The sequence below is a fragment of the Pygoscelis adeliae genome, unplaced genomic scaffold (genome assembly GCF_000699105.1).
Source record: "Pygoscelis adeliae isolate BGI_AS28 unplaced genomic scaffold, ASM69910v1 Scaffold358, whole genome shotgun sequence".
Lineage (NCBI taxonomy): Eukaryota > Metazoa > Chordata > Aves > Sphenisciformes > Spheniscidae > Pygoscelis > Pygoscelis adeliae.
The window spans coordinates 3,147,143-3,163,005 of record NW_008825429.1 but is presented as its reverse complement, the minus strand read 5'-3'; the positions used below and the strand labels follow the sequence as shown (position 1 = coordinate 3,163,005).

General features: G+C 41.8%; 2 protein-coding genes across 2 annotated transcripts in view; one reads left to right on the top strand and one right to left on the bottom strand.

The window, feature by feature from the left end:
• Nucleotides 1–13,974, top strand: part of RNF10 (ring finger protein 10) — a 14,298-nt gene extending 324 nt beyond the window's left edge. Inside the window, exons 2-16 of the mRNA XM_009330810.1 lie at nucleotides 851–1,050; nucleotides 2,087–2,177; nucleotides 3,210–3,394; nucleotides 3,474–3,610; nucleotides 5,181–5,341; nucleotides 5,914–6,042; nucleotides 6,196–6,454; nucleotides 6,684–6,817; nucleotides 7,917–8,034; nucleotides 8,379–8,480; nucleotides 8,983–9,117; nucleotides 9,994–10,091; nucleotides 10,321–10,381; nucleotides 10,540–10,698; nucleotides 11,596–13,974. Coding sequence (XP_009329085.1) covers nucleotides 851–1,050; nucleotides 2,087–2,177; nucleotides 3,210–3,394; nucleotides 3,474–3,610; nucleotides 5,181–5,341; nucleotides 5,914–6,042; nucleotides 6,196–6,454; nucleotides 6,684–6,817; nucleotides 7,917–8,034; nucleotides 8,379–8,480; nucleotides 8,983–9,117; nucleotides 9,994–10,091; nucleotides 10,321–10,381; nucleotides 10,540–10,698; nucleotides 11,596–11,672 — 2,046 coding nt within the window. The 3' untranslated portion in view covers nucleotides 11,673–13,974. The remainder of the gene's footprint in view (nucleotides 1–850; nucleotides 1,051–2,086; nucleotides 2,178–3,209; nucleotides 3,395–3,473; nucleotides 3,611–5,180; nucleotides 5,342–5,913; nucleotides 6,043–6,195; nucleotides 6,455–6,683; nucleotides 6,818–7,916; nucleotides 8,035–8,378; nucleotides 8,481–8,982; nucleotides 9,118–9,993; nucleotides 10,092–10,320; nucleotides 10,382–10,539; nucleotides 10,699–11,595) is intronic.
• Nucleotides 13,975–14,081: 107 nt separating this feature from the next.
• Nucleotides 14,082–15,863, bottom strand: part of POP5 (processing of precursor 5, ribonuclease P/MRP subunit (S. cerevisiae)) — a 2,447-nt gene continuing 665 nt past the window's right edge. The window contains exons 2-5 of the mRNA XM_009330867.1: nucleotides 15,674–15,852; nucleotides 15,427–15,576; nucleotides 14,769–14,852; nucleotides 14,082–14,590 (exon numbers count right to left, since the gene is read on the bottom strand). Coding sequence (XP_009329142.1) covers nucleotides 14,490–14,590; nucleotides 14,769–14,852; nucleotides 15,427–15,576; nucleotides 15,674–15,852 — 514 coding nt within the window. The 3' untranslated portion in view covers nucleotides 14,082–14,489. The remainder of the gene's footprint in view (nucleotides 14,591–14,768; nucleotides 14,853–15,426; nucleotides 15,577–15,673; nucleotides 15,853–15,863) is intronic.

Here is a 15,863-nt window from a genome sequence, read left to right as displayed (position 1 = left end):
GTGCTAACATCGTTGAGATGCCAGAGTGAGTGTGAGCGGAACAACTTGGCAACAACAGAAGAGGAGTGCTCTCTGCTCTGAGAGACTTGCAATAAAAAATACCATCTGAGGAATGGGTACCTAGACAGGCCGTGTACATATCTCATGAAACAGAGGTCCTTCATGAAAATATCTAGTGATGCAATTTCTAGCTTTTAAGTCTGGGGTGATTGTGTCTAACCACTTCAGTGTACAAATTTGCATGTGATAGTGGTGTTGGGGAAACTAATCATATTAGCCTTGGTGACATCAAGTAAAACCAGACCGAGGCTTTTATGCTGATGTGGGTCTAAATACTGTAGACTATTCATGGGTTTTCACTGATACTCTGATTTTTCAGTTTTGGTGGATGAGCCACACTGCTTACCTAAATTGCTGACTCTGTCAAAACTCACCTGCTGTGTCTGTTGAATTCTTATTCTTTGCTTCATTATATGAAAACTATAACCAAAACAAGTACAACCTGTGCAAATAGTAATCAGACTTGTATTACTGGCTGTCTAAAAGAATATTGTTAGGATTCAAACAACTTTCTTCTGTTATTAACCTTGACTGCTAGGTTTTGCCAGCTTTTACTTGTCCTTATGTGGGTGGTTTTTCAGTGTGGGGTAAGACCACTCAGTTCTAACTTTCAGGTTCTCATGCACTTCTAATGCTGCACTACTTGATTTGCAGAACTGGAATGGGAGAAGGTGAGTGAGTGGATGCTGTGTATTCTGTACGTAATCACTGATGGGGCCTGGGTGTTAACTTGTACTGATGCTTTTGCAGTAAATTCTAGCAAGTTCTAACAAATGCTGTTGTCTCTTAGGTAGCAGAGGCTCAGCGGGCAGAGTTCAGCCCTGCCCAATTCTCTGGTCCCAAGAAGATTAATCTGAACCACTTACTGAACTTCACTTTTGAACCCCGTGGCCAAGCAGGCCATTTTGATGGGAATGGACATGGCAACTGGGGGAAAAGGAACAAGTGGGGACATAAGCCTTTCAACAAGGAGCTCTTCCTACAGGCCAAGTGAGTGGAAGACCAGCAGGGCTTTTAGACTTCTACAGAGGCACTGAGCTGTAAAGGCTGATCAGCCAGGGAATTGTGTTTGACTTTGACTACTTGTATTGACTTTTCCAGGGTGAAGTTACGTCTCCGTAGTGTTTTTAGTGGTAATGACTATACTTGAAAGGGATAAAAAGATATCAAGTTGTTGTCTTTACCTATTTACAAGGTATCTGATGGAGTGAGTCCTTTCGATACAAACCAATTAGTCTTCTGCTCTAATTTTCTAGCATTGCTTGTGGAATATGACACTCCATTTGGGAAGACCTATGTAGTTCCCTTATGGAAGACAGTTGTTTTTCAAAAAAATAGTATATTGAGATGGTAGGGGTAGCAGTTGCTGGATGAAAGCTAATCTGAATTTATAAGCCCCAGAAGCAATTACTCATATGGGTCTTAGTTCTTAAACTGCTGATTATTTCACAGGCCCCTAGGTATGTAGTGTAACCCAAAGGATGATCAGTATAGTAATCCAGCAGCAGAATTGCTTTTGACTGGAAATAATGGTCACTTTCACCGGAATTTGAAGTGTGTTCAGGACTTCCTGTATCTGGTCATGTTAAAGACAATAAAAACTATTTTCAGCATCGATGCTTCTGATTTTTCCCTATTGTTTTGTGGCTTATTGTAATGAAGGCTATTTGCGGGAACCCCAGTATTTCTAGTTTTTGTGAGCATATTTTTTCCACTTGTGGTTTCCCTGTTTTTTAATAGATTCCCAATGGAGCTGGCTGTTTCTTACGTGTTTCTGGAAAACCACTCTGCCTGGCTCATTCTGTCATTAGTATGTGGTGTTGTGTCTAACTGAGACTAGACACACTTGTATTCTGGAAATCTGGTTGTGAATTGAACTCTTTTGAGTTTTGTTGGTAGAAATTACTGACTGCATCCGGCAGTTTTCTGCTGGACAAAGAAGAAGCTCAGAGAATCCTATAGGATAGTTCTCAAAGAATTTTTGGAAACAACTGAGTGGGTCATCTGTCTCTTTGCCTTTCCCCAGCTGCCAGTTTGTTGTCTCTGAAGAACAGGACTACACAGTCCACTTTGCTGATCCAGATACCTTGGTCAACTGGGACTTTGTGGAGCAAGTGGTCAGTTGTGATGGGCTAGATTTTTTTTTTTTCTCTTCTTAAGAAGCTCAACCTGTCTTTAACTGCTTCTTTATCTCTGTGATGTTACGTAAAACTCAGCTGTTTTTGAGTTGAGGCCTCTTCTGTCACTCCCACAATACTGGGAAAGTTCTGTCATGGAATATATTATGAAATACTTTCATGACAGGAAAAGAGAAGTGCTAAAATCTATTAGGAAAATTAGCAGCTTCTTCTTGCTTTCGCAGATGGGAGCTCATCAAAAATAGTATCTGACATTCTGTAGACAGAGTCCTTGTGATCGAGATATTAACAGAAAACTTGGGCATGAGTCCATGGAAGAGGACTAGAGTGTAGAATTTTGAAGAATTATTCTGTGCATAGGTGGCCCATCTTGCCTAGCAACAAAATGGAAAATCTCTTGAGAACTGTGGTCAGAACTTTGGGTTGCCTCAACTAGAAACTTATTATTTGCCAAGACTAGTCTTAGTGTATGGTGTAGCTGGAGAGGAGGTAGGCTTACTGTTACCTGATGCTACAAGAGAGCTGAAAAATCTAGGTGCTTGCTTGGCAGTTATGTCTCTGCAACATACAGATGCTAACAAAGTATCTGACTAAACTAGCATGTTCATGGAAATAGGTAAGTTCAGTCTCACAGTTAAACAGGGCTGCACAAGTCTGCTTGTGTAAGTGAAGCGACAGAGCTCATTTGCTGTCTTCTCAGTGTCTGAATTCAGATGATGAAGATGCTGCTACCTCTTAGAGATGATGAATACGTGAGGGGAAACATGAGAAGAGTCACTTTTTTAATATCATTAGAGTAGAAATACCAGATGGGTAGCTTTGAAGGTTATTCCATGTGCAGTCTGAAGGTGTTACTTAGTTCACAGTGTACTTAATTTCTTGGTAAATAAGCAGAGCCTAAAGAGTTGGAAGATCAATATGTTAGAGTAGATCTTACAGGTGGCTTATTCTGTAGCACAGGAACTGATTTCCAAGTCTAAAACTTGTACTGTTCTTCTCGTGCCATTTCAGCGAATTTGTAGCCATGAAGTGCCCTCTTGCCCGATATGTCTGTACCCACCAACCGCAGCAAAGATCACCCGCTGTGGGCATATCTTTTGTTGGGCATGTATCCTTCACTATCTCTCCTTGAGTGAAAAGACCTGGAGTAAATGTCCCATTTGTTATGGCTCTGTTCACAAGAAAGATCTCAAGAGGTGAGACTTGATATTTATTAAATGATGGATCTTTTTGAAATGTTATTTTTACCCTACTAACCTCCTCCTTACATTGCAGTGTTGTTGCTATGGAAACACGTCAATATGCAATTGGTGATATCATTACGATGCAACTTATGAGAAGAGAGAAAGGTGTTCTGGTAGCACTGCCCAAATCTCAATGGATGAATGTGGTGCAGCCTGTTTACATCGGAGGTGAGTGTATCTGAGTACTGGTGGTTGGCATCCCGCTCCTGAGCGTGACTAGGACTTGTGTAGAGGGGATTTACCATGGCAATGCCATGCTGCCACCTTAAAATAAACCAGACTACAAAACATGGGATTTAGCTGCTGAAAACCTTAATGACCACATATTAATAATAAGCTTTCTACCCACACTTTGTTTTTTGTAAGGCTTTAACTTGTGTGCTGTTTCCCTTCAAGTTACTGCACTGCAGACTGCTGCCTTCTCAATCATTGGTATTAGTTTGACGTGTGTTTTGTATCAATGACCACAAGTCATCGGTGTGACTCTTGCTGCTTTTGTTGGCTCTTTAGTGTCCTTAACTCTTTTTTCCTCCTGGCTTCTCATTATACAGCTTAGCAAAAATAACTATCTCTGTGTCTAAACTATTTCAAGGATGTAATCTTCAACAAGGTTTTCATCATCTTCACTTATCAACTAAAATCTGTGAATGATATGAGAAAATAATCAAAATCACTGCAAACGTATTCCAAACATCTGTTGCCTGACTTCTTCAGTTTTCTCCAGTCAAATAATGTGACTTAACACATCATCATCTTATCTGTTAGTATCACAAAAAATTTGTGACTAAAGAAATAATTTTACTTAACATTGCTGTTTTGTGGGCTGTCTTGGCCCACTTCATTTTGCAGTCATATTTATGAAAGGCTGCGTGCATTTAAGCTCTCTGTAAAAAGTCAAGTCTCCTAACACATGATGCGTATCCAGCATGCAGGGTGTGTGCATACATGTTTCTCAGTATTTGAAAGTAAAGGACTTTAAATCCTTTCATAAAACAAAAGAACAAATAGGGATTTGAGATCATTCTAAACTCAGGAAATTCAGCATTAACTTGGTGTTCTGTAGACAAGGTCAGACCCTTGGGGAGCAGTGAATATAGGGACTGTACTAGTATGTGATACTATCTATGGTTGCTGTAAAGTTTATAGTTAAGATAAGCTCTCTAGTAACAAAGAAGACTACCTTCTGCTAAACTTGCAATTCTTTAGCTTACTATTTCTGCTGTGCTTCTTGTAAAATCCTCATAATGTTTTGTATGGATTTTTAATACATACAGGCTTATGAACTAATTTGAGCCAAAACAGAGGTCACTTTTGCAGAACTTACCAGTTGCAGTATTTTTGAGTGTATAGAGAAGAGGAAGAAGCTGCAGACAGCAGTGTTTTAGGAAGTTTTGACCACTTAAGGCTTCTCAAAGGTGGTGCTTCCACAGCATAGACGTTTAGACTTGATTTTTTTTTGATGTGTAGCAACTGAGTGGTGAAGTGGCGGGTTGAAAGTGGCAAATAAACTGCTGTGTGTGGGAGATGTGTGTAGCAGAGCAGGTATGTGGGACCAGCTTGTGTCATCAATGATATAATGGTAATATGCGGGGTCTGTATCAAACTCTTGCTAAGTATTGTCCACCCTGGGGTGGATTAACTCACAAAACTGAGCAGTAACAAAACTTCAGAAGAAACAGCAGTCCAAACTGGTGCCTCTACATGCAGATATTAATGATTTGGTGCTCCTTCTGTTCAGATGACCAGCACAGTCAGTATTCAAAGCTGCTTCTGGCATCCAGGGAGCAGGTCTTGCAGCTGGTGATTCTGGAGGAGAAAGCGGCATTACTAAAACAGTATGAGGAAGAAAAACATACCCCAGAGGCTTGCTTTATTGAGGCAGCTATCCAGGAACTGAAGGTGAGAACCTCTTTGGAGGCTTTTAGTAACTTTATTTTTAAGAGTATGATGAGTGCTGAGCATCTGTGTTCTGCTGCATAAGTCGTTGTGTGTGATTATTCTGGTCTCCACGTTGTACATACTAGCAAGGTGGTGATGTTTGCTGCTAGAATAGCGTTATAAGTCTTGGAGGAGACTATAGCCTTTGGACCCCAGGTATCTGGTGTGATGTTCAAGATAAGAGAACACAGTGCTTTTTACAGAATGGTATTCCTTCCATAAATGTAAAGGAGTTCTGCTTTCAAAGGAAGATGTGTTTCCCTTTCAGGTCCAGCAATTTCTGGGATAATTTCTATCGGGCAGACATGAGCAAACCTGTAGAATATTCCTTTTCAAAGCCTTTAGGCATCCTACAATGGATGTGCTTTCCAGTAACAAGAAGGAGAGGACTACTTCTTGTCCTTCAAGGGTCACTCTTTGTTACAGATGAATTAGAAAATGTGAAGTATAGGACAAGGCTAAAAATGACTATGATGATAGTCTTCTGGCTTAAATAGGAAATTGAAACTTGTTCTCTTTTGGATGACCTGTAGGAGCGAGAAACAGCACTCTCTGCTGACCAGGATAAAAACAATGGCATTGCTGGAATCAGTGCAGCTGTGGAAGAATTGGTCCTAGAAAGCTCCAAGGCTGGGGAGCCTGCAGTTTCCCAAGAGAAAAAGGTGGGTGACAACTCTGCTCTGGCAGATCCTGTTAATACTTAATTCTGCCACTTTACACTGCATTGTATGGTGAACTGGTGCCAAAGATTTTTGCAGAAATGGTATCTTTTAAAGGAGGTTGTGGTCCTAACTGTGTGCTCTCTGCTGTGATAGTGTGGCGTGGAATATCTCTCTGCATTTGATGAGGAGCTTGTGGAGCCTTGCTCTGATCTGGCAAGTTCCTTTTTGCCTCCTGTGGAAGCAGAAGAGGCAGTGCTGGATGAAGAGGAAGTGCCTGAGGTGGACACTGTAGGGGAACCTGATATGAACACTACAGAAGAACCAAATCCAGCTGAAACAAGCTACCAAGAATCTAAAGATACAGTTAGCAGTGGACATCTTAGCAACTCTCCTTTTTACTATTTCTATCAAGGTCAGTGCAATGAAATCTTGGAATCATGGGGGCAGAGATGCCTCCTTTGGGATCCTTCTTGAGGAAGATGTTTGTCACTTCATTAGATGCAGCTAACCCCTGTGAAATAGAAGTCCCACAGAGTTTCAGAAAGGAGCTTTAATTTTATTACTGGAGAATGTACTGAGGTGGGGAGAGGGATATTGAAAATTAATAGGCAAAGAACAAGTGATGATATCTTATCTTACAGCGGAGGATGGACAGTGTATGTATCTTCACCCTGTGAATGTTCGATGTCTTGTCCGTGAATACGGCAGCTTGGAGAAGAGTCCAGAGAAGATAACTGCAGCTGTAGTGGAGATAACTGGCTACTCAATGACAGAGGTAGTTATTTTATCTTCTTACTAATTAAGATGATTAGTAAGATTAGGCCCTTGTTTTAGCAGATTGATCATTGTGCCTGGCAGATGAGATTTGTTTCTCTTCAGTAGTAAGAAATAATAACTATGAACGGGTAGGCATGCTAATCTGTGAAGGGCATCTGTGTAAGGTGCAGTGCCTTATGTTGCTTTTGATAAGTAGGCTGCAGTCTAACTTTTTTTTTTTCAAGAAGGTAGGAAATTCTAGGAGTAAGAGAATTGCAAGCTTAAGATTGGTTTGTTGTTAAAGCTGTCTTAAAAAAAGTAAATTCTTTTCTCATACAAGACAGATGCTTGAACTAGACAGATTATCATCTTTCTCAGCCTGAAGAAGTGTTCTGCCTCTGTCTTGAGCAAACAGTTGTTTCTGAGCATCAAGGGTAGAGGTGGGATGTTACAAAAATAAAGAGGATGGAAAGAAGCTTCAGTGTTTGAGATAGAGTGAAAGTGCTTAAGGCACTGAAGTTCTGGAAGGGGGCATGGGTCTTGAATTCCTTCACCTCAGATAAAGATAACTGTAAGAATCGGCATGTGCAGTAACAACTATAGATAATTCTTAATTCATCTTTAAGAAAGGATATGCTCAAGTAAGAATGGATGCAGAGGTAATAGGGAATTGTCTTCAAGTTTTTCAGCCCTGCAAGGAAAAATACAAAACTCGGCTTGTTTCAGTCTAGCAAAGTGGTGGTCGTTGCTCCAGATAATTTAAATGTGAAAGGCAAGTTTGGTCCAGTGCAAAAATAATTGCGTCGGAAGACTGGTATTGTAGAATTTTCTTCCAGTGGTGTGAGTGAGAAGGGAGGAATAACAAGACAATCAGTAAGTGAGCTGGAGTAACTGCATCCACATTAGATTATGATGTAGTTGGCGGAGATCTTGGAACATTCGGTTCTGACCCGGGGCATCCTTCATGTGTTTGTAGTTTATAAAGTGATTATTGTGTCACTGCTGCTATTTTTTTCCATTTGAATTTGATGAATGGTGGGTGTTCTATCTCCATAAGCTATTCATTACTGTGGCAGCCTCTAGACCTTGTTGTGATATGTCTGCTCTTTTTTTATCAGGATATAAGACAGCGTCATCGCTACCTCTGTCACTTGCCCCTCACCTGTGAGTTCAGCATTTGTGAACTGGCTCTGAAGCCACCCATCATCTCTAAGGAGACTTTAGAGTTGTTTTCAGGTTGGTACTACCTTTATAGTAGGCTCTGTCATGTATCCGTCAGGGTGAAGGGGAAGTCGTTCTTATCTCTTAATGGCAGAAAAAAGAACATATATAGCAGCTTTACTCCTCTTGCACCAACTGTCTGATGACTACTAGACAGAACAACCCCAATTCACTGTTTTATAGACAACAATTATACAAAGAATAAAAAAGCCTGACTGCTTGGAAGAGCATATGTTGTTTGTAAGCATGTTTTGTTACTAATGTGTTATAACTGAATACGTTGTTCTCAGAGCTGGAGAAAACATTGTCAAAGTATTGGTGTGGGTTTTTTGATATCCAATGCTGTGCATTGCTCCTAGATGACCTTGAAAAGAGGAAACGTCTACGGCAGAAGAAAGCTCGTGATGAACGACGACGTGAACGCAGAATTGAGATAGAAGAAAACAAGAAACAGGGCAAATGTGAGTCATGATTGAGTATAACTGGTGGATTGCCAGTCATCTTTAGTTGCTGAGCTGATTTCTTGAGCTATAGGATGAACTCTAAGGCCTTTAGTTTGTAGCATGTACTTAGAACAAGATTACAAGGTATTAGAAACAACGTCTGTAGAGTGAAAAATATAAGCTGGTTTAGTCAGGATGTTAAGTGTTATGCAATTGCTGCATACTTCCACATTATGGGAGAGACAGAGGGCATTCGAGGGTGCAGCTATCTCCATGGTGTATATAGCTCTCAGGATTCTTAATTTCTGGTTTTATAGCAATCACGATATAGAGTGAAAAGTGAACAAGGAAAAAAAAATGCCTAGGAACTCCTTGTATCCAGCAGCAGGGCTTGTACTGGTCTCTAAAATAGAGAGTGGAAAGAAAATTGAGTTGGCGCCTCCTAGACTCCTGAAACAACTTGCATATTGACAGTCCTCCCCCACATTGTGTAGTGCTTTAATTTAAAACCTCTTTCTAGATCCAGAGGTCCATATTGCTTTAGAGAATCTGCAGCAGTTCCCTGCTTTTACCTCTTGCCCTGGAGAAACTACCAGCATTGATCATCAGAGCTTCTGTCTGTCTCCTCTTGGCAGAAGCCCTGTGTTTCAGACAGGTGAGCATCTGGAAAAACACATCACATCTAGCTCTTGATCATTCTTTTGGGATCTACTGCTCAGGTCATCACGCTAAACTTTATTAATACTGATCAAAGACTGCTTCTTTCCTAGATGGCCTACGAGATCATACACAAAAAGCTGACACAGCTAAGAAACATTCTGGTCCTTTGTCTGCTTTTTACTACCTCTACTTCAGTGACAATATGAGATCTGCACTGTAGTTACCCCATCTTTTAAATCTTTGCTGAGTCAGAAGAAAAGAAAGGAAAAAAATTCCCCCAAAAGGGAAGAAAAGTGTGTATGCCAGGAAAACACTACTGGCATTTTTAATTTCTACCCTCTCCATCTAAAATAAACGTTATACTAAAATAAAGAAACAGGGTATTGTACTAAATAAATACGTTATTTAGTATACTAAATACTAAACGTATTGGTTATACTAAAACTTATATATACTAAAATAAAACGTAGTTGATGAGCACTCACTTAGGTTGTTGTCCAGTGATGCTTTACCAAATGTTTTATCTTGTAGTTCATTAAAAAATATTAAATAGAAACTATTCTAAAATGTTTTTGGGGAAAAAAAAAAATCCCCCCAAAAAACCAAAAGAAAAAAAACACACAACACCCCAAAATAAGCAAACAAAAAACCCCAAACAAAAAAAACCCCCAAACTTTAAATCTTCCTTAAATAAAAAGATTGAGGAAATTTGAGAGGTCCCACTGTGTGACTAATGGGTGGAACCAATGAGATAAAAATGGTTAATTACATAAGATAATAAAACTTTATTTCTGCTTCGTCCTGATAAGCAGCATAATGAGTGCCTTTGCCAAATGCAACTGGCTTTAATTATCTGCTGCTTTCTCTGTAGAGTCTATTCCAACTCCACTGTCACCTACTGCCAGCCAGGTCAGCCCGTTGCTCTGTGGGAGTTTAGAAGAAGAGTCTCCCTTCCCTTCCTTTGCCCAGGTAAGCCATGTAGCAGAGTAAATCTTGTCCGAATTACTTGTGTCTTTAGTTGGGGATTAGCCTGAGAACACAATTGCTTCCCCCACAAAAACAATGTGGGATAAATCTTACGGAGACAACATAGGGTTTGAGTGCTTGAAGGGGTTCCTAGATTTTCCTGCCACTTAGGGGATATGCAGCATTGTTCTAGTACATGGGATTTAATCATATCTTACAACTTTTTTGATAGATGTTGAGAGTTGGAAAGGCAAAACCAGAAACATGGCCCAAACCTGCTCCAAAGACAAGAGGTAAGAAAATTCGGTATTACTACTTCAGGTTCTTTACCATGCATCTAAATCTAAGAACTCTTGTAACTTCACAAGAAACATCTGGAGTGTGGAGGGGCATTTGCACTGTGAAAGTTTTATACAGCCTTCTGCCTCTCAGGGCCCTTTCCTTCTTTCAGATGAGAACACTCTGGCACTCCCTGTGCCAGTGGATAGTGATGGAGAAAGTGACAGCTCTGACCGCATACCTGTGCCCAGCTTCCAGAATTCCTTCAGCCAAGCTATTGAGGCAGCTCTCCTGAAACTGGACAAACCGTCCACAGCTGATCATTTATCAGGTAAAAGGCGGGGGGGAAGGCATGAAAAATTTTTGAAGTTAAAATATTGAGTATTTCCCTTTCTTCTTCTGGGAGAAGTGAGAGCAGCAATTTTGGGGACCAAAAATTGGCCGCAGAACAGTTCTGAAAATTGTCAGGTTGTGGTTTCTGAGCAGCTTGACTAGGGCTTCTGTTAGCTTAAAGCAGGTCTCTTAGTGGGAGCTGAGATCTCCAACTAGGAAAGAATCCCGTTAGGACAAAGATGGCTTTTGACAATCATGTTTGCCATGTCTCTACTGGAACTTAATTTAAGCTTTATCTCAAGGAAGTTCAGGTTATGCATTTTTAAACTTAAAATACCTGAGCTGCTGAACTACCACTAAGTTTGACCAAAATGTCAAGGTAACTGCTAGCTGAAATTTCAAATTAGGGAATCTGGAACAAATTGAGATGAACTTATTGGTGCTGGCTGATCAAACTCAATTATAATGCTCAGTTCTGATGTTTAGCTTTGGCTTCTGTTTGGAGACTGCACTGAATGATGGAAAGAGTTGGATGGGAGGGCCTGGGAGTTTCAGTGAAATTGAGTATCAGCTCCAGTTGTAGTGTTGGACACAGATGAAAGCAATACTTGTCTGAAAGGCAAACTGCTGCACGCTTGCAGTCCTGGGATCTGCTGTTGCAACAGCAGCTTTAGAATCAGGCATGTTTATAGGTGTGTTTTAGGTGTGATGGAGTCTCCCTTAGTTTGTCTGCAGTGATTTTTTTGTTAAAATTAAACTACTTGGTGCTCAGTGAGTTGATAGGAAGTGTCACGGACCCATAGAAGTCATTTAGGCTAGGGAAGACCATTTATCATTTCTGTGTGATGTTCCTGCTCCATGAGAAGAATGACAGTATCATTTTAATTCTTCACAGAGGAAAAGGGAGGCAAGAAAAGAAAGAAACAGAAGCAGAAGCTATTGTTCAGCACCTCTGTTGTTCACACAAAGTGATTCTGCTATTCAAGAGAAGTTTCCTCTCCTGGTTTTCTTTTCATTTTGCTTTGTTTTGCTGCTATAGTTTAAATATTTAAATTTGAACAGACTAAACTTGTGTTTCCAGGGCTTCTAGGGGGTTCAGGAGGAAACCATGACAGTATATGTTGAAGTAAGATCTTTTTGATTCCAACTGCTTAATCAGTTTATACTGAAACAAAGTTTTGAAAGAAACAACCTAGAGACAGACCAGCCAAGGCTTCTAGTCTGTGCCAAGTTGGTTCTTTTGGCCTAATAAGCAGTATGAAAGTCCTTACAGCTGCATGGCACTGCCAGAATACTGCAATATTACCTAAGTGAAGAGGCAGAGGGCCTTTATTTCCCTAGAAGTATTCATGGGCAGAAGTCCATCTGACTGTGACAGTAGTGCTGTTTCAGTAAAGCTGTCAAACTGCTCTCTTGAGAAACTGGTTTCCGCTGCACTGGAAATGGGCAAAAGAGCTTCCTGGCTTTAGAGTGTTAGCTGCTATATCTGTTCTTTTTCTAAAGAGCAAGAATTCCTCCTGTTCTCCTGGCTTGGAAAGATTTAAAGCTGAGGTGAGTGTAAAGCAGAACTTGGCTACTTGGTTTTGAAGTGACTCTTGATGAATTTGTGTATTTCAAAATGCGTACTGGCACTAGTGGTAGAAGGAACCTCCTGGCTTCTTTCAGTTGTTCAACTCTGTTTTACTGTGGGTGAGTGAGGCTGCTAATTTTATTTTTTTTTTTCCCAACCATGGGCTACGCATTCTTTGTAACCTGATCATCTAGAATAAACACTCCACCCTAGGGCTCTTGGTAACTACCTGAATGATGTTTTGACACTGGCCGCTCTTGAATTGGAAGAACAACTGATAGCTGGAGTCTGTAGATAACTTTTATCCCCCAGCAAAAAACTGGGGTCTCTTGTACTGGGATAAGGGCCTGTATCTGCTTGGTTCTGGGATGTAAATTGGTCTGCACTAAGCACCTCAGGCTATAAACATGCCTCTTCTGGACCCCTCGCCGCTCTTTCTTTGGGTGGTCACATTCTGCACTGCTTGTGGCTTGATTTGAGCGAATGAATTAAGTGGTGTGGATTTTGTTGAATAAAATTAACTATAGGTGTAATGTACCAGTCAAGGCCAACAGTTGCAATAAATCATACGCACACACTTGCAGTGCTGCACACTTCCTGAGCTATACCTGAACTGTCATATCAACGTGGAGCACAATACCACTTAGTTGCACAGATTCAAATCTTACCTTCCTACTGACAGAATTCATGCTGGGGAGCTGGCACTAACTTACAGTGCAAGACTGACAGCTGCCTTCTGTTATCTTCAGCCCTGCCTGCACCAGTGGCCTGCCTGCATTTGCACAGGCTTTAAAAAGTTGATGTGCTCTCTCCCTCCGACACTGTGACCCATCTGAGCAAGGAAGCGTGTGTTTGAGACCTCTGGAGTCAGGTGTTCTAACACCACTGGTAAAGCCATTGGTTGTGTCCCTATTTAAAAAGTTCATGTCAATACATCGATGCTTGATTTCAAAGCAGTAGGCTCCATATTATGCAAGTGCTTCCTCGAGGCACTTAAGCGTGTGCGCATGGGAAGCTAGTACCAACAAGTACACTTCACAAAGCTCTGTATGCGGCTGTAAACCAGAAAGAAGGGGGAGAGGGGGGACGTAAAGAATGCTTCAACTGCTACAGGAGGATGGAGGAAACACTTGCAAAACATTCTTTGAAAGCAGCTTGACTTCATGCTTGGTCACAATTAACTACACCTGATGGAAAGACAGTACAGCTTGCCAAGAGAGTGCAAAGAAACTAAGACAAGATGCCTGAAAGTGGTAACACATCTTGCTTTATGTGCACATTGGAAAATTATTGGTGAGGGCAGAGAAAGCAACTAAGATTCAAGTATGCAGTTAACTGCGTTCACAGTACTATTGTTTCAGATTTGTAATAGTCATTTTAAGCCATGGAACAGGAGTAATTACTTGGTGTCTAACCAGTATCTGTTGTGTTCTATTATCTCTACACATTTATAGTCAACTTTTCTTTGCACTGGGAAGAGAGACAGAATAGCTGGAGCTGGTGTAGCTCACCTCCACATCTCACAGGCACTAGAACAAGTACGGGAAGAGATGCGGGCAAGGAAGACTGTCCCTTCTGCAGGAACAGTCTCCACAGGGCAGCATCTTCAAGCTCTATCTTGTTTTCCTATGGATTCGAGATAATACCAGCAACACACTACTTTCCTGTAACTGATTGGTGTAAACTTAATAAATATCTAAGCAGTACTTGTACCTATGAGTTTTATAATGGGTCGGATGGAGTTGAGCCTTACAGCTCTACCTTGCGTTCCCTGTAATCTCTGCTCCTGTGTACACAACTGGTGCTTTTGTGACTCAAAACCATGGATAGCCCTATGGATAACAGGTGCACTTGAAGATAAGGTAAAAAAAACAGTAAGATGTTAATGCTTTTTCTGTACTCGAGGAGAATAACTACATTCCTTGTTTACGCCAACTGCCTAAAGCTCACTTCTACCTCAGCATGAAGATCACATTGAGCTGCTACACTCCTTAGGAGTGCAGGTGGTTTTGACTCCTGGGGTGAAACAGGCAAGTAAACTACTTAAGTAAAACCGTATTTTTTAAAATTTATTTATTTAAGAACACTCAGAACGGGGGAATGAAGTCTAAATACAAACAGATGCCTTTTCTGTCCCCTGCTTTGCTTAACTCTGAAGATAACTGGTAACATCTTGATTACACAAGTACAGGACAGAGGTGAACAGTAACTAGTAACGTTCAGTCTGTCTCTGGGCCATCATCATCTTCATCTCCACTTTGAGACTGCTCTTCTGTAAGGGAACAGCTCAACAAGGACTTCTGTATACACCGTCTTTCCTCTGCAATAAAGAGAGCAACAGAGGGTCATTACTTGATCTCTTCACATACACTGGAATATCCTCAACTTCTACAGGAAGGAACATTTCTTGGTTCAAGAATTCAGAAGTAGCCCAGCATATCCAACAAAACCCCCAGGAACTGAGTCCGCATTTTAGGAAAGTGGCTGGAGGAACTCACCTTCATTTGTACAGTTTTGCAACAACATCAGCAGCTGTCTTCTATTATACTGAATTAGAAATTTCTGACATGTTCTTATAGTACCTGTAGGAGTCACAAGAACAATATGTAACAATCTACAAACCCAAGTGTTTCAGAGCTGCTAGTGTATTTTCTGAACATCATTGTATCAAGCAACAAATGCCCCAGGCAACAACTTTACTAATGCAAGTGCTAAGAAGTGGCTGTAGACTTCATTTCCCCACTGTTGAGGTTAAGTGGTGGAATAATAATTTCTAACATGTAGTGTCCATTATTTGCCCCAAGTGGTTAATTTTCAGGGCATGGATGATACTATACTTTGAAAATATATTTTTAAAAGAAAATAATGTAATGTAGTATTTGCTACTCTGGTTTTGTGTTAAATGTAATGAAGATTCAAGCAGAATTAATGAGGGTTTCAACAAAGAACTGCTGGTGCCTGTTTCTTATTTAGCTCTGCTAGAAGCTTCCGAGTTAGCGACACATAAGATGGGGTCTCTCGCACCCGCAGCAGTAAGATGGGATTCTTCCGTTTTAGCAGGCCTGGAAGGTACGATTAAGCTCCGCGGCCTCCCCCCCACCCCCAGGCACCAGAGACTCCGCACCCAGCACCGGGGCAGCTCAGGCAGCGGCTGACCTCCGACGTGCAAGGTGTTGAGGGAGCAGGGGTAACGCTGGTTCCGGCTCTCCAGCTGCCTCACGAAGGGGAGCGCGGAGCAGAGCAGCCTGTAGGAGTCCTTGCGGCACCGCAGGAGCACGGTCCCAGTGTAGGCGTTCAGGTACTTCACTGCGGGGGCACACGCGCACCGGTGAGCCCGGAACCCCGCGCACCGGCCCTTCCCCGAGGGGCCCGGGGAGGCGGGGACAGCGCGTCCCGCCGGCACCTGTGAAGGAGATGGAGCAGCAGGCCAGGCCGTAGTCCCCGTGCACCCGCCCGACGGCGTCCCTGACGGCGAGGCCCACCGCGCGGTCCTCGATGCACTGCCGGCACCGCGGGTCCTCCGAGACCACCTCGCACAGCACGTACCTGCAGGAGAGCGCGGCGTCAGCGGCGCGGGACGGACCCGGCCCGAC